Raw genomic sequence first — 17,890 nt, 5'->3', positions numbered from 1 at the left:
GCTGGTTCCCTTCTGGTCTTGCTGCTGGGGCTCACGGGGCATCCGCGGTGAGGGGCAGGACCCAGGGCAGTGAGCCCAGGGATGATGGAGGGATGGAGGTGTGGGTGGAACCTCACAAGGGCCCAGGTACCCCAAAACACAGAATCATGAAATCATTTAGGTTGGAAATGCCCTCTGAGATCATGGAGTTCAACCCAGCACTGCCGTGTTTACCACTAAACCATGCCCCAAGTGTCACATTCTTGCACCATTTAAACACTTTCAGGGATGGCGACTTCGCTGCTGCCCTGGCTGGCCGTGCCAGGGCCTGACCACCTTTTCAGGGAAGAAATTTCCCTCAATATCCAACCTGAATCTGCCCTGGCCTAGCCTGAGGCCATTCCCTCTCCTCCTGTCCCTGTTCCCTGGGAGCAGAGCCCGACCCCCCCCCGGCTGCCCCCTCCTGTCAGGGACTTGTGCAGAGCCACAAGGTCTCCCCTGAGCCTCCTTTGCTCCAGGCTGAGCCCCCCCAGCTCCCTCTGACTTGTGTTCTGGGCAGCCTTGAACTCCAGCTGAGCAAGACCGGACCAGACATGGGGCACAGGTGGGAAATATCAAAGGTCCCCACAGAATTCTTCGCCCCAGCACACAGAGTCTGGTCCTTACAGTCACATCCTGCTCTGCAGGGATGCTGGACACCCCCAACCCTAAGGGAAGAACTCAACCTGCACCAACCACCTCAGAAGACTGGAACATGTGGCGGTTCCAGCAGCCTCACCCAAGACAGAGATTCCCAGATGTGACACCACCTCCTGCCTGTGCCACACTTTGTGCTGACCAAACTGCTGAGCAGACCAAACACAGGGCTTGCCACCACAGTGGGAGATGGGCCTGATCCGCAGTGTGGTGCCCAGGAGGAGATGGGACCCTCTCCTGTTCACCTTCCCACTGCTGGGTGCTTTTCAGGGATGTGCATCCCAGTTCCTTCATTTCAGCTTCCCCTGAAAAAGCACCTGTGCTGTAGCTGCAGAACATTTGGGCTTTTCTGGATGATGGATATTGTTATGCCACAAGAATTTTGGGAGGAACAGGGAATTTTAGCTCAACTTGTAATTCCGGAAAGATGCAAACAAAGTCAAAGCTTCTATTTTATCAACTCTTATTTTATTCATTTATAAATACTGTTGTGTTTACAAGCATCATAGCTGTGAATATTATTCCCAAACTTTCAAACACATAATACTTATAATACTATGTAACAACAACCAGTAAAACAAATCATTCATCTCAGGGTTTGAAAGGCCACTCAAAAGTTGCATAAAAATACATTCTCTCCCCATCTCATCAGCCAGTCCTGCTTCTCCAAGGAGTTTATTTACAAAGAGCCATCACCAAACTCGCAGCCACAACAGGTGGGTTCACCCCAAGCAATTAAAATTAAGTCACCCCAAGCAATTGCTTAGAAAAAAACCCTCGTGTTCCCCAAGGGAGACCACGCCTGGCAAATGCTCTGGTTCCAAGAGGGATCAATTTTAAAACCTACTTGCTCTGCACCCTGCCCCAAGCACAGGGTTCGAGGTGTCCTGTTCATCACCTCCTCAGTGCACTGGTTATGTCAGGCATGAAGTGAGACAAAAAAAATCCATTCTCAAGAATTTGGTTTGCAGTTGCGCCGTCACCACGAGACGCTCACAGCTTTGGCTGATCAGGGACACTGAGCTGCGGGGGCTCAGGGCTCAGGAGAATCTAGTGCTAAGCAGACACTTCAACTGAAGTGGTTTGGCTTTGAAGGTGCCACTCAGAAGAACGAGCCTCCCACAGCCTTCCCACTCTGTTCCCTCGGAAAAAGCGCAGCGAGTGTCCTGGTAGGAAGGGGCAAAACATCAGTGCGGGATGGATTTGTCAGATTGGGTTGAACCCTCTCCCTAAAGCAGACACCAGGCTTCTTCCTGCTGCCAGGAACCCGCCTGTGAGAAGAACAGGATCTTTATTCTGAACTCTCCTCCTCATCCTGCCGGGATGCGTGGCCTGGGGCGCCGGCCCAGCACCCGCCCAGCTGGGGAGCGTCTCCTCCTCCACGTGGCACGGAAGGGACCGGGCTCCTGATCCCCTGATCTCCTGACCAGAGCCAGAGCCCGAGGCTGAAGCGAGGAGTGGGTCACCAAGAGAGAAAACATCAAGAACGGCAGAAGTACTCACATAAAGAGTGCACCAAGAGGGAACGGCGTGCAGGGGAAGCATTGACCGGATCTCAAGACTTGAAGCCGTTAAATAGAGCAGGGTTAAAATCAAGGAATATAAAAAGGATGCCTGGCTTAGGCAGTGCTCTGCAGAAACCCTGATGCCTTTACTAGCTTTGGTCTCTTCCTCCCAAAGCTCAGCAGCAGAGGAAGGGCCTCAGTGTACCAGGAGAAATGATGCCTCAGCTGCACAAACAGCTCTACCAGCTGAAGAGCAACTTGTGGTCAGAGCTGCCTGAGGAAAACTGGCAGCTCCAAGAAGAGCAAGAGAGGTGGAAACAGGCAGGACAGGGAGGGGAAGGGGGAAAAATGGAGAATAAGGGGGAAAAAAAATCCAACAAAGAGAAAAAACCCCAGGGAGTGGAAAATAAAGATGCCTTCTGAGGCAATAACCAGCAAAAGCTTCGAAAAATCCCAGGAGTGCCCAACAGAGATAAGTTTTACCCTGTTGAGCAGGCTCAAGTATTCTGCTCATGTTCAAGTATCTCATTTCTCTGACAGTGGAGAGCCCCCCCAGCCAGAGCCAGCAGAGCTGCTTGGGAACGTGGCAGAGCTGCTCCATCGCCACCTCCAGCTTCAGCGACCAAGAACTGCTGCCCTTTGCCAGACAGAGTCTGGGGAGTCCAAGGACAAAGGGGATGAAGGGACAAATATGGAAGGATGTAGATGGGAAAGTGTTTTGGATACAGCAAGACGTCTCTGAGAGGGAAGGCATTGTTTGAAAGAAGTCTGTTAAGGGGAAGCTCAACAGACCTGATGATGTCCCAGAGCACGGAGAGAGGAGCCAATGTCTCAATGCCCATGGAGAGAACAATTCCAAACTGTTCAGAGTGCATGTAACATTAAAGAGGAGTATTTCTGGAGGTTGCCTTCAAGGTCAAGGCTTATCATAAGTTTTTGACAGGTTAGAAGACTTTCATTACGGTGATTCAGTTACCAGCAGCTCCTTGTCCCTCTGACACTGACACACCCTGGCCTTTCCAAGGTGTGTGGGACAGGATGCTGGCATTCTCTCTCTACAAATCCTGCTGCAAATCAAAGCAGGGTACCCAAAATACCAGACCAGACTCTGCTATAGGGCTCTGCCTTCAGGGGGGCAGCAGGAGAATGCCCCAGATGGCTGTTGGGAAGGGGAGGCTGGTGTCTGGCATGGGCACAGCTCCCTGCAGGGTGATTCACACTCACACACAGGTGAGAGCAGCAGAGGGTCTGTAGGGGTTCAAGTTAATCCTTCAGAAAGCTCGGCAAGCGCCTGTGATATATCCTGCCCCAGGGAACAGGAGTCCAGGTGGCAACTGGATGCTACCAACCACAGAGACAGGAGCCCTGGAAGGACACAGCATGACACAGGATCACCCAGGCTGTGGGGCAAAGGGAGGGTGAGGGATAAGGGTCTGACACTGAGTGTCAGCACTGATGTCACCGAACAGGTTCAAAATCTTATCTTAAATAAAAGACTCAGTCTACTGGGGCAAGAGGAAGTCTCTGCAAAACAGCTCATCAGCCTGTGACAAACATGAGCTCTGGTGGCTTTCACAGCACCACATTTAACTAGAGTCCCACATCTCAGTGGGCTGATGTGCATCCTCAGAGTCCCAGCCCGTGTTCACATTTCCCACCTGTAATGGGCTTGGATATGCTGGATTAGTTCTTCAGATGTCACTTTTTACAGTGGGAGCTTCCCACTCCAGGTCAGAGTCCAAAACCAAATACTGAGCTTCTGGAAGTTTTGGCAGCTCAAACCCAGTCCTCACATTTCTCCCTTGAATAAAATGTCCGAGATACCACAACATGCATAAATTAAAGAAAATAAAATGGCAGGGGCTGTGTTGGGGGGAAAATAGGGGTAGAAAGGGAATGTACAGCAAAGGGCAGGGCAAGGCAGGTGTGACATTGATCCCACGGCTGAAACGCTTGCTGTACGTGACGGGAAGGAAAGGGGGTAGGGCTCGGTGGTGGGGTTGGCAGCTGGTGTAGGACACCCCTCCTTGTCCTGCCTTTGCTCAGGATTCCTATTTGGAGAGTTTGCTGATGACACGAATGAGGGCTCCGTTCTCATCCTTCAGCCTTTGGTTGTCCGACTTCAGCTCTGTCAAAATCTGCAGAGAGACAAAGACAAGGTGGGATCAGAGGGGCTCAGAGGGCCAGAGGGGACATTGCATCCCCTCCACCCAGCGCACTTCCATGGCTCTGCAGCATCTCCAGAGCTTTCACAAGCTGGCTGCCAGGCGTGAGGGGTGAGAGGGGCCTCGAGCACAGCACTGAGCCAGGGAGCCCCGAGCCAGGGAGCCCCTGGTGTGAAGCAAGGCCACAGCCCCAGTAGCAGGTCAGGACCAGGCTGGCAGGACAGGAACCATTTCTGAGCTGTTTCACCCCAAACCTGTGCCCAGAGGCTAAATACAACTCAGCAGACAACAATAAAGCTGGTTTTCCTGATATGCTTTTTCCATTTTGCCAGGACTAGAGGGGAAACCAAAGGTCTGGAATCTTCATTTAGAACTGGACCTTGCCAAATCTCTTCAGAATATCCCCAAATCTCCTCGGGACCCCAGAAATGTGTAATACAGTCACAAATACTGAGGCCAGAGCACTGGTAGAACACACTGACACTGGAGGTACCTCCTGGGTGCTCAACTGAGGTGGCAACACAGACAAAAGCCCAAGCACTTTGGACATAGAGAAGAAATAGCTTCAACAAGACCTTTCCAGCATTTCCCATTGGCATAAACCCTGCTGACTTCCCGTGCTCTCCACGCTGCAGTGAGCGACCTTCAGGACTGTTCTCAGCTCTGGGCACCAGAAGGAGACCCCTTGCTCCTGTCTGGGGTGTGACACACAAGGGGTCACTCCCAGCATGGGTGCCAGCAGATCACAGGGGGACCAGCCCCACGCCTGCAGGAGTGCCCAGGGCCAAGCAGGATCACTCACACAGAACCTGTGTGAGCTCAGCCACTACTTCTCTCTGCCAAGGTGCATCTTGGAGGAATTCCCTCAAATTAAAAATCTGCACTAGATCTTCTCCTTCCTCCTTAACCTGGTGTTTCAGCTTTGACCACAATATTCTGCCCCCCTCCACCTGCAGTCCCTCCATGATCACCAGCTCTGAGTGTGGGCAGTACCAGCTCCCACCAGAGCAATTCCCTTCTTCCATGGTTGGACCAAGCCATGGTGGCCCCAACACAGCCAACTCCATCCCTGGGGGCACTGGTGGTGGATGCTTCAGGTGGGAGGTTTTGCCAGAGAGGGAGGAGGGGTTGGTGCTGCATGGTGGGATACTGTGGTAAGGGTAAATCCATGTGCTGGGCTGGCCAGAGCTCCAGCCACTGATGCTGAATGTGCCTCCCTGGACCCAGTGCTGGTGTGACAGATGCAGCAGCATGGCTGGGCTATCACCAGAACAGCACTCCTGGCTCCTTGTGCCATTTCTCATGGCCAAAGAAGAGGCATTGCCATCACCAAAGTGATCAGGAGCTCAGAGACAGCAGAGCCCTTGATGTCTCTGCACTCCTCTGTTTCCTCCTGAGCTTCACCTGCCATCCACACTGGTGCCTCCCAGTGCCCTGCAAGAGCCTGACCACCCACTGGGGGCTGCAGATGGACAGCCCCTATCAGGCCCCTGTCACTGCTTGGGGTGGCTCTGCAGTGCCCACTGCTGTGGTAACGGGCGTGTGAAGTCCTGACACTCGCTTTGGTAGAGAGAATCTGTCACAGGTTCCCAGAAACGATGGCAGAGAGAACCACTCCAGTCCAGGGCTCAGCTGGAGCCTCACATGGGGGCTTTGTGACCTGTGTCATTTTTCTGAAAATGCAGGAGTGTAAGTACATGTGAAATCAGTGCCTCTGGACAGGCTTCCTGGTCATAACCCGGCTCCACCAGTGCCCACTGAGGCTTCCTGAAAGCCCCACATCAGCCCTACACAGTATGAGCCCAGGGCATTCCTCCCTTTGACGCAGAGTAGCCTCAAGTCAGGTTGAAATGACCCCCACAGGAACAGGCTGGAAAGGCTGGGAGTTTCCAGCAGCTTTTCAGATGTCTCACAGGAATGAGAGCAGGGATGGGCCCAGCCCCAGGGAATGGTGGGGTTGACCATGATGCAGCATCGGTGTGAAGTGAGTTTGGGCTGGAGGTTGCTCTGAGCAGCAGGGCTGTGGGTTACCTGTGACACTGGAGAGCACGGCTCCTCAGAAATAACGTGGATTTGGGAAAATGCTGCCAGAGCATGGTACACCTGGCAGAGCTTAAACCAGTGACATCACTGTACAGCTGTGATGTCCACAGACACCACTGAGGCAGAGTTTACACACACCAGCAACATCCTGTGTTAGACCTAGTAAAAGAGGTGAAAATAAATCAGCAGAGCTCGCAGACCATGGCTCTGCCCCGGCTTGGGCACTGGCAGGGAACTGTGAACCTGTAAGTGAGGAGGGAAGAATGAGCCTCAGCCAGACAGAGCAGAGGGGGGATGGAAGTGATAACAGGGCACGTCCTGGGAGGAGGAGAGAGGTGACCTGCAGGTTGTGAAACATCAGTTCTTTGAGTGGAAATAATTTTGCCCAATTTTCCCTCTCAGATCTCAAAGCATGTGGGGAAGGAGAATGATTTAAACTCATGCTTTATGAGAAGAAATGAGGCAGGGTCAGACTGGAGGATACTTCCACAGATTAAAACCAGAGAGGCTGTGAGATCATTTCACCTGACCATCTGCACAATCCAGGGCACACAACGTGACACCCGACTCTCCCAGCCCTTGTGACACACATGTGGGCTTGAGCTGGGACTCCTGGAAAGGGGAAGCCACAATTCCCCTGATTAGTTTGTTTCTATGGTTAATCAGCCTTGATATAATTTGTGTGCTAAGAATAGATTTTTTTATTCTGTGGTGCCACTTCCAGCCCACAAGAGCAGATGACTTCTGTGTCTGAAGGGATATGAATATCCCTACTAACCTGCAAAGGACAGGTAGGGCCCCAAGAAAGGAGCATTTACAGCTTCATTTTAGCATTGAACCAATGAAGTAGCAGGAAGGGATGTAATTTAACTGTGTGATGTGTGAGGGCAAAGCTTAGGGAAGACTCATGCCTGGGTTTCAAACATTAATTGTCCTGAACTGGATTTAAAACAGAAGATGAAAACACAGAGTGCTCCTGGTCTGGCTCCTGCTGCATCCCCCACCCTGTGCCAGCCCATGGGAGGCGGGGGGTGCTGAGCCTGTGGACTCAGACTCAAAAATTTCAGTTTAAAATAAGGAAAGAAGCTTGTTCAAGTGACCAAGAAAACCTGCTGAGGACAGCCCAGTTTGTAGTTTTTCTAAAAATACCCTTTCTGTCTAAAATGTTAGTTTTTCACAACATCCCTGAAAATTTCTGACATTGGTCATCCTGACTTTGGATAATCTGATTTGCTGAGTGCCAGATTCTCCCTGAACTAAGTCCAATTAAAAAGAATTCTATTAGAAGCAGACATGTAGCATAAACCACCAATTATCAAGTGTTCAAGGCCAGCTTGGAACAACCTGGGCTAGTGGAAGGTGTCCCTGCCCACGGCAGGGGGTGGAACGAGATGAGCTTTAACACCCCTTCCAACCCAAACCATTCTGTGGGTCTGTTTCAAGGCAAAGTACCAGGCAAGGAGCTGCTGGCACTGCCAAGCCACCCCGAAGCCATTCCCCAATGCTAAGCTGGCAAGGGCAGCAGCATCTGCCAAGCAGAGCGAGAGCCAGCAGGGTGAGCAGAGCTCCAGCAAAGCCCTGCCATGGCAGCAGCACCACCATGCTCTTGGAATTCAGAGATCCTTTGCCACAAGCTTTTGAGCCACAAGCTTCACCAGACACCCTGGAGAGCAAGGAGGTGAGCGGCAAGAGCCCGGCCAGGGAGCGGAGACCTGCCTGGAAGAGTGGAAGAGGGAGGCAAGATGAGCCGGAGGGAAAGCAGCTACAGCTCCTCTGATTCGGAGGGCTTGGCGGGCAGAGAAAGTCTGGCTACGACCCGGGTCAGAGCCCTGTTCTCAGCCAGCAGTTGCTCATTCATCTGCCTCAGAGTGTGAATCTGTTTGAGCTGGTGGAGATTCTGCAGAGAGTGAGAGGAGCGGACAGAGAAATACAGAGAGAACATCATGGAAATGAATGGGCACAGAAATGGGAGTTTAGTGAAAGAAAAAGAGTAGAAGAAATTAATAGTAGTGAGTGCTGGATAGGGAAAGCCTGACAACACACCACGGATATTTTGGGAATCAGCCCTTTCTCCAGAGGCCCCCAAAGCTTTAAAAAAGGTCAAATACAGGGATTTCCCACCACAAAGCAGGATTATATTCTAGTTTACCCAGACAGCCCTGGGACTCGGGAACTGCTGGGAGACCTATCACAAGTGACTTACCACCTACACAGGCTCTGAAAGCACTGCCGGGAACGGAGAATTTCTTAAAAAACTCCTTTTCTTCGTGTATTTCTAAAAGCCAAAGCAGCTGTGTGGAGCAAAGAGCAATCAGAGCTTCCTGGGAAATCCTAAAGGCACAGACTGAAGCACCTGAAGTGTCACTATCCCACAGCAGATCACTGAGACACGTACTGTGTCTGCTTGTGTCCCTCATCCCTGAGTGATGCTCCTGGGTCTGCCCAGGCTCAGTCCTGCCAAAACCTCTGGGGTCTGGGGGGGGGGTTTCTCATCCCTGCCCAGATTCAACTCTTCTGTGTCACAGGGCTCAATTTATCTCTGACCCTCAGAGGGGACAAGTCTGAACCTTAAACTGCTCATTTTAGGAACAGAAGTCTGAATGAGATCATCTCCCACAGTGGGGATGTGCCAGAAGGAAATTCCTGGACACAAAGGCAATGGGGGGCACAGGACAGGGCAGAGATCGAGCCCCACACTGGGGCTTGCACAGAAACAAAGTGGACATGGGTACAAACTGGGGCTTGCACAAGTACAGACTGGGCACAGGTACAAACTGGGGCTTGCATAGGTACAAACTGGGCACAGGTACAAACTGGGGCTTGCACAGGTACAGCAGCAATGGGAGGCATGGAACAGAAAAGCCATGAGGAAGCAGAACAGGGAGATGATACAAGCCAGGCAGACATCCCAGTGCCACAAGGATGACGCTGCTCCCAGTAATGCCAAAGTGAATTAATGTGCTGGACATTTACACCACTGTGGGTGCCAGGAGATGCCGAGAGCTGCGGAGTTGCTTCCTGAGTGGCATCCCTGCCCCTCCTTCCTCTTGAGAGGTCGGGCAGCTGGGCCACAAGAAGAAGAACCCCTCCTGAGCAAGAACCCATCCTGAGTGATGGAGGGAGCCCCAACACTGGGCAGGGGCAGGCAGGAAACATCCACAAGAAGAGTTGTAAGTTCAAGTGACAAAATCCCAGTCCCAAAGCAAAGCAGTCCCACAAAGCACCACATTCTTCCCCATGTCCTCTTGTGAGCTCGCAGTGGCAGAAGAAGACAGAGGGAAGGGTCTATGGGGAAGGGGGTTCCTTTCTGCCATTTCATTAGCAGAAAGCACTCAAAGGGAGGTGCCGTCTGTCCTGAACAAGGAGCACCATGAATAAATCTACTGTGGCACAAAGACAACGACTGTCCACCCAACCTGCACTATTCAAGTTGCCCAGAGAAGCTGTGGCCGTCCCATCCCTGGAAGTGTCCAAGGCCAGATTGGACAGGGCTTGGAACAACCTGGGACAGTGGAAGGTGTCCCTGCCCATGGCAGGGGGTGGAACAAGAAGGGCATCTTCCAACCCAAACCAGTCTGGGATTCTGTGATCACCCAGAGCTGGCTGCAGCTGGCAAGGAACCTGCTGCACCCCAGGACATTTTGTCCAAGCGCTCATTCCTGTATGAAACTGAAGTACTTTGTAAACCCCCCAACCATCAGCTCCATTCCTAGCTGCCCAAAAGCACCACCTTTACTCTCCACGAAGGAATGAAGACACCTCTTTGAAAAGCTTTGCAAAACCAAGGGAAGCAAGGCAGGAGGGCAGGGAGCCTGCAAAGGATGGGGTTTGAGCTCCTGAGATCATCAAACTGACAGAGCAGCTCCTTGGACACACCAATGCAATTCTGACACTGGAAAAATAACAGATCCCAAGACAGAGCTACAGCCAATAAACCTCAGGAAAGCTGCAGTGGCACCTCAGCAGCGAGATCCCTGCTCACCACACCCTATCCATCCATCCATCCCTCCATCCATCCATCCATCCATCCATCCATCCATCCATCCATCCATCCCTTCACCCGACTAAGCTTTGCTGGCTGCCACTGTGCTCAGTGAGGACAGATGGACATGGCAAGGCTGTCCTGTGATACATCACACCAGGAGCTGCTGGAAGATGGCTGTACTGGAATAGTCACTTCTTCTGATGGTGCCAAAACCAGTTGAGGACACTTGGTCTGTTCACCCTGGAGAAGAGGAGCCTGAGGTCAGACCTCACTGGGGGCTGCAGCTCCTCCCAAGGGGCAGCTTCAATCTCTGCTCTCTGTGAGCAGAGACAGGACCCCAGGGAAGGGCTGGAGCTGAGCCAGGGGAGGTTTAGGCTGGGTATCAGGGAAAGGTTCTTCCCCAGAGGGTGGTGGGACTCTGAACAGGCTCCCCAGGGAATGGGCATGTGCCTGAGGCTGCCAGAGCTCCAGGAGCATTTGGCCAAGGCTCTCAGGGATGCCCAGGGTGGGATTGTTGGGGTGTCTGTGTGGGGCCAGGGGTTGGACTGTGCGTCCCTTTCAATTCAGGATATTCCATGATTTTATGATACACAGATAATAAAGATCCTCTGTTTTATCACAGGGCTCACTGTTGGCAGAAAGCATCTAACATATATAGGAGGGGCATCGTGCCACATGAGGTGGAAAGGACTGTGATTATTTCAGAGACCACCTTTGTTTTTCCACACCAGCACAGCATGGAACCTCAGCATGGTCCCACCAGCCATCGCTCAGCCTCCACACGCTGCACAGCCCACAGAAAGGATCATTTATATAAAAACGTGTGTGTGCTGCAGGTAGGCCAGGCTCCTGTTTATGCACCAAATCCAGCAAAGGCTGGGAAGCTGGGACTGAAGCCAAGGGCAAAGAGCAGGATCTGGATGATACCGCTGTGATTGCTTATCACTCTGTTTGATACTTGGCTTAGCAAAAGCAGGTTACTCAGTTCTCTCTACCTGCCTTCAATTAACGGATTTTGTGCCTGCAACACTAAATAAAAATGCCCAGAGCCTGCACGATGGCTGAGGCCAGGAGCTGCAGCACTGCTATGGAATAAAGGAGCTCCTGTGACCTTCAAGAACAGTTGCTGTGTGAAGTTGGGACCTCGGGCACTTGGCATTGAATTCAGCTCAGTGCAAATGCTAATTTTCTTTCTCCCGCCTCAGCCAAGGTTCTGGATCTCCAGTCGAATTGTGCAGTCACTCAGGGAAATGCTGCACTTCTCTGTCACCTTTGCAAGAGCAGGTCTGAGGAGCAGCTCTGGGGAGCAGCTCTGCCACCAAAGTTCTTGAGGTTACCAAGCCTGTCTTGCTCCTCTTCACTTCTCTATGGCTTTGGTAGCAGGGGTCACACTCCAGACAGGAGCAAAGCTCATTCCCTCAAACACAGCCTGAAGTACAAAGATTTCTGTCATCTCTGCCTCCTCTTCCTCAGAAGTCAGCTGCAAGGAGAGGACAGCCCTGGCCAGGATCTGATGTGCACAGCTGGACACAGACACCCCCGGATCCAACAGCTGGACGTGAGTCTTGCTGGATTCAAAGACCAGTGGGAAGAATTCCCAAAAACTACCTGAGACCTAATCACCTGACAGGTCTGGTTGTTTCTACTTGCCACTCTCCAGATTAAAGGAAATTGGTGTATTTGCATTTTCCTTCACAATTCCTTACTTATTCCTCCTGACTCTGCACAACAGCTACTCATGTAGCGCAAGGAGCAGGACCAGAATTATTAGATTCTTTCCTGGCTCCACTCCCACACTAGGGACTAACAGGGATGCTCTGCAGAGGTTATCTCACTCCAGGCAAACACAGCAGGGCTGATACTCCCACTTCAAGGCATGATGAAAGTGGACACAAGTTTCCTTTTGGAAAGGTCCAATTCAATGCTTCTTTCTTCAGAGATTTTATACTCCTTTTTTTTGAGTGACTGTCAAACAAGACATGTCACAGTGCCCTCAGGTACTCACCACATGCTTGAGGTTTTGCAAAAAACAGTGAAAATGTAGTAGCATCTCGGAAGAGAGATTTTCCAATTTCTTGTCTATTTGTTCTACTAACAAATTTGACCACTTTGGTTGTTCGATGCAGCAAGAACAGGGCAGAGAGCAGAGTCAGCACCACTCTTGAGGACCTGAAGCTCATTTTCAGCTGGACCAGAGGTTCTTTCAGCTCATGTCTCTCGAGGCAGTGTGAGAATGTGTCCAATCTCCAGCAGTGCTTCTCCTTCTGCACCACCTTGGCTTCCATGGCTCTGTAGCTCCAGAATACCTGAACCAGAGGCTGTGTCCAGCAGTCCCTCGGGCACCTTCCCTCTTTAACTGCTTCCCAGAGCAGTATGTTTCCAAACTCAGGCCACTAGAGGCCACCACCTTGTCTTCTTACTCCACGGGCTGAAGTTGCAGGTTTGCAGTGATCTGCAGAGCTGACGGACCAACACAAACTGCTCATGCCTGTATTCCTCTTGAAGACCCCAATTCTGTAATTACAGAAAAGTCTCTGTGCAGTTAAAGGTTCCTACCTGCTCACTGAACAAAGGGTTTGGAATTTAGACATATTCAGTCCTTTCTCCTTCGCCTCTTGGCTCACACATCCACACATTTTCTCCTCTCTGAGACAACAAGAGCCTTTACAGCAAGAATCCACCACATCATTGTGCTACTTATTGCAGCAGAAGATGCAGCACAAGCCAGTGGTCCTTTCAAAGCTATGTGCTTGGTAGAAACATGGACCTTCAAATAGAAACAGAGTTGGAACCTCCTCCAGGGTGGCAGGAACTCACTTCTGTCAGTGCACGGTGCCAGGAGAGCTCTCAGGTGGGCCCTTCCTCCTGAGAGCAGCTTGAACCTGCTCATGTTCAAAGGGAAGGAAAGCAGGGGCAGAGCCAAGGGGACACTCATTCTGTGACCACGAGCACTGAAATACAGCGTAAGGTGACGCAGTGCTGCCGAACCAGGGTGAGGCTTCAGGGCTGTGTGGGCAGCCCGACGCTGCCTTGGCTCTGCAGGGTTCCCCTCACGCGCAGAACTGTCCTTGAAACCACGCCATGGGAGTGAGAACGCGCCGGAGCAGCAGTGGCCATGGCTTGTGACAGCAAGCCATGCTGCACATCCCACCAGGAAGCAAATTCCTCTTTGCTGGAATTATCCCAGGCTGCCGTGGCCTCCCAGTGACAGACATGCTTTGGGAAGGGAGTATAGGAACACAACCACTCTGTGTTTTATCTGTGGCCAGTGTGCGTGAGCTCAAAAGCCAGCTCTGTCTTCTTACCCATCCGGAGAGAACCTCAGTGGCTTAACTTGGGCTGCAGACTAGTCAGAGCACAGGGGGTCAGCACACTGGAACTCAGCGATGCCACAAAAGGTTAGTTTGGGAAGGCATTTAAGGAGAACAGTTTTCACCGTTCTCGGATCAAACAGCAGAACAAATCAAACATAGGAGCAATCAGATGAATGAGAACAGGACAGTTTATTAGCATTTCATGTTTGGAGAACAGGGCCATTAAAGCAAGTTCTGACTGCAGAAAGGAAAATGAGATCCTTCCCCTGGACACCTTTAACATCCTCCTCCTGGGTGACAATCCCCAAATATATGAATACAAAGCATAAAAAATGGAATAGACACAGTGAAGATTATTTCTTACCTTCATTTCCTCCTCCATTTCAGAGAGTTTCCGCTCCAGGGCTCGCTTCTCCTGTTTACAAGGATTCATAACAAAGAGGGTCACATGGATTTAGAAGAAAAATTTACAGTGTTTTCTTTTAAAGAAAAACAAGAGTCTTGTGTTTCTGTAGCAGCATTCCCTGAAGAGCACCCCAAAGCAAGGCAGAGGTTACAACCAGGAGCTGATCAGATGGGACAGGGCAGCTGGCAAACCAGCAGGGATACGTGCTGGGCCTGTTTGGGCAGATCCCAAGCTCTATTCATACCCCTAATGAAATTCTCCCCCATTTTCAGTGATCCCAGTTCTCAGGAGTTGCTGATGTAATGTGATTTTGAGCTCTGTAGGTGAAACCATGGATTTATACTCCACTAAAAGGGGCAATGAGAAAAGTCACTGAGCCACTCAAATAGGAAACAGAACAAGGAAATTCCCTGCCTGGAAATCCTGTTTCTCCCAGATAATCCAGGGCTGCAAAGCTGACTGCTTTCGGTGCATTTTGAGAAGGGAGGATTAGACTCTGCCATGTGAGCGGCCTCAGCTAAGCCTGTGCCAAGGAGGGCAGATCTGGACTCCTTCAGTGACTTTCCCAACACGAAGGGGCTCAAACTGCTCCAGGGACATGCCCTGAGAAGCGGGAAGGCGGAAACATGAATCAAGAACAGGATTTACACTCTCTGCCCTGCTCCTTTGCCCTATGCAAGGAGCTATGAGGCCAGGAGAGTGAGGAAAAGGCAGCTTCCGAGTGTGCTGTGGATGATGAGATCACTTTTTGCCCACAGCACGGTTCACCCAGGGATTCATCAGTGCAAAATGCATGAGCCATCCTGGAAACAGTTAATGCATCTTCACTGAGAACAGCTGGACACATTTTTACTTTCTAATTCTCAGGATCCTGTATTTGTGGCTGTTGTGATCCTAATTCAACAGAAGTTATGCAGGATGTTGCCCTGACTTCAACAAGGCCAAGTTCAAGGTCCTGTCCCTGGGTTGGGGCAGTCCTTGGTATCAACCCAGGCTGGGGGATGAAGGAACTGGGAGCAGCCCTTCCAGGATTTTTCCTTGTTCCTCCACCACCTCAAACCAGTCTTTATTTGTAAGGATTGAGAATGTTTTAAAGCAAAATGGACCAACAATCCCTCAGTGTGATACAATCCATTGGTCTGCAGCTGCTTAAAACGAAAGAGAGGAATCAGAAGGCAGCTGATGTGCAAAGAGAGCAGCAGAGTCTCAGGCCCTGGAAAGGTCAGAACACAATTATCACTGTGCACTGCCCCTCAAGGCAAAAATACAACTTATCTCTTAATTAACGCTTTCCTTCTAGAAATGAGCGCCCTGCACAGCAACACAAGGAACAGGCTGTGACTCAGAAGAAAGCAGAGACACGTACCCTCTTCTCCATCTCCAGCATGCTGGACCGGTCAGAAGTTTTCTCCTGTTTCTGCTATGGAAATTAAAAATAGAAAGTGATTAAACCCGAGAGCACTGACAGAGTGCTGCACAAAGGCCAAGACAGCCCACAGATGTTCTTGCTTGGGATGCCACAAGTTGATTTACAAAATTACTTGCTTATTTCTGTCTCCTCCATGGCACCTTCCCTCCCAAGAACACCCTCCCAGGAGCTCCCCTCCCTTTCCCATCCTGGAACAAGTGTTGGTTTGCCACAGCCAGTGCTCAGTTTTTTCCAGTCAGGACCTGGATTTTCCCTTACCTGGGCTGCTTTTTCCAACTTTGCTTTGATATCAGCCAGCTCAAGCTGGGCTTCTTGCAGCTTTGACTTCAGCTTTTGATTTTCAGACAGGGCGCTCTCGTATAACTGAAACGCAAAACAAGAGCTCAATTAACCAGGCTGCTCCTGGTTAATTAACCCCATTCCCCCTTGCTGCTCTGAGCAGACGTGTGCCCTCAGCACTGAGCTGAGGGGTTCACTTTGCTCCCACACATCAGGAGATGAGAAGGGAAAACAAAACCAACTTGGATGCTTTACTTATGTTTTCATAATTCATGAATAAGAAATAAGAAAACTGCTGTTGAATTTTGTAGGGAGTTTAAAAACAGCCAAGAGGCGAAAAAAGGGATGGTTTTAATTTAGGTAATTCTTTACTCACAGGATGGTGAGGCTCTGGCACAGGGCCAGAGAAGCTGTGGCTGCCCCATCCCTGGCAGTGTCCAAGGCCAGGCTGGATGGGGCTTGGAGCAACCTGGGACAGTGGAAGGTGTCCCTGCCATGGCAGGAGGTGGAATGGGATGAGCTTTAAGGTCCCTTCCAATCCAAATCGCTGGATTCTTTGAAACAGAGAAAATGAAAATAAACATCTTCTCTTTCTTCCCACTGTTTCTTGGGGCCGGTTTCTGCAGCAACAGGCAGGTTCTGTGGTGTGTGCAGATGATGTGTTTGGATTTTAGCTTTTATACTTTTCATATATTTGTAATCCTGCAATTCTTTAGTGTATAACTCTAAACTCCATAAACAGTGCTAGCTGCTGTTCTCCCATTGTGGTCAGACAAAACAACTCCTCTCTAGGCCTGAAACACAAGGACACCTCACTGCCTCAAGCCCTGAGAAATGTAAACAAAAGTGAGTTGGGGGGGAGCAAAGTTGGGGTAAGTGGCTTCATTACCTGAGAGGTAATTGGAGGATTAACCCCCGATATGCAAATGGACCAAACTCATAAAAGTATGAAAAACCTGTGACCCCATCGTCCATTTTTGGGTGTAGTCCCTGGGGGCTTTGACTGCCCTAAATGTACCTGAAGGCCCTTCAATAAATACAACTGCTTTTTATACTCTTAATTTTGTCTAGCCTCTGTTTTCAGGTAGTCCCAAAAAGGCATCACAGTGACAATAATACATTTAAAAACCCCTACTTTCTTATAGTCCTTGTTGCTCTCCTCCTCTGCCCGGCTGCTGAGGGCGGCGAGCCGGTTCTCCCTGCGGCTGTAGGCACTGGAGCGGCTGGAGGCACGGTCGCTATAGGACGAGTCACTCGTGGTGGGGTTCGTAGCTGCTTCCAACCTGAAACAGGAGGAAGACCCAGCACTGTGGAGCTGTGGTAACTTGGAACAGCCAGCACAGGGCCCAGCTGGTTGGGACTGAAGGCTGTGGCAGACCCAGCTGAGCAGGGGCTCTGGGGTGTGTGGGAGTACCCTCCACTCAGCCTTGGGGACTGCTGCCCAAAACCCAGCAGTCACCACCACTACAACAACTGGAAAAAATCCCCAGGGTACCAGCCCAGCCCTCCATGGGCAGTGACTTCCCACGAACCTCTCATCTCCATGGTGGGAACGAGCTCCGTTTCTAAGAGGGCAATGAGGTAAATAATTTGGGGAGTAAAGAACAGAAGCAAACTGGAGCCACAGCTGAGCTCAGGAAAGGACCACACAGCCAGTAGCAGGCTGGATTTGAAGCACAAGGAATCCTCAAAGCCATACAAAAACATGCTGCCAATAAATATTAAACAGAAAAAAAAACTAAAAAAAGAAAATTCTTACCTGGAAAGTCTTTCATGCTGAAGGGAAAAAAAAAAAAAAAAAAGAAAAAGGTAATTAATAATGGGGAGAATTAAAGGTTCAATTCAAAAACTGCAGAGCTTCCAGGCAGCAGCGATTTCCTGCCTCAGATACCAGCACCCAGCTCATGCCAGGCTACACAGAGATTTCCCAGCCCAAACTGAGAATCGCCAATCTCTGCCTGAATCTTCAATTGCTTCAGCTCCTCCAAAGCATTTATTTTGCCCACCTAAGAAATAATGAACCTTGCTGTTCAAATCCTCATTTCCAGAATTGAAATTCCTTCCCTGGAATCCAAACTAATCTATTGTT

The 17,890-nt window shown here is 50.6% G+C and overlaps 1 protein-coding gene across 7 annotated transcripts in view; it reads right to left on the bottom strand.

Moving 5' to 3' along the window:
• Positions 1 to 1,121: 1,121 nt before the first annotated feature.
• Positions 1,122 to 17,890, bottom strand: part of PPP1R12B (protein phosphatase 1 regulatory subunit 12B) — a 132,725-nt gene continuing 115,956 nt past the window's right edge. For 3 of the 7 annotated variants that reach the window (XM_048327732.1, XM_048327737.1, XM_048327738.1), the window contains 7 exons: positions 17,561 to 17,577; positions 16,937 to 17,084; positions 15,781 to 15,885; positions 15,460 to 15,513; positions 14,052 to 14,102; positions 8,105 to 8,285; positions 4,235 to 4,318 (listed from right to left, as the gene is read on the bottom strand). In XM_048327732.1, coding sequence (XP_048183689.1) covers positions 8,151 to 8,285; positions 14,052 to 14,102; positions 15,460 to 15,513; positions 15,781 to 15,885; positions 16,937 to 17,084; positions 17,561 to 17,577 — 510 coding nt within the window. In that variant the 3' untranslated portion in view covers positions 4,235 to 4,318; positions 8,105 to 8,150. Of the gene's footprint in view, positions 4,319 to 8,104; positions 8,286 to 13,678; positions 13,747 to 14,051; positions 14,103 to 15,459; positions 15,514 to 15,780; positions 15,886 to 16,936; positions 17,085 to 17,560; positions 17,578 to 17,890 lie in introns of all 7 variants that reach the window. The other 4 variants (XM_048327734.1, XM_048327739.1, XM_048327736.1 and 1 more) reach the window with 3 other exon arrangements.

This window comes from Corvus hawaiiensis, chromosome 24 (genome assembly GCF_020740725.1).
Source record: "Corvus hawaiiensis isolate bCorHaw1 chromosome 24, bCorHaw1.pri.cur, whole genome shotgun sequence".
In the NCBI taxonomy this organism is placed as follows: Eukaryota; Metazoa; Chordata; class Aves; order Passeriformes; family Corvidae; genus Corvus; species Corvus hawaiiensis.
This window is presented reverse-complemented; position numbering and strand designations above follow the sequence as displayed.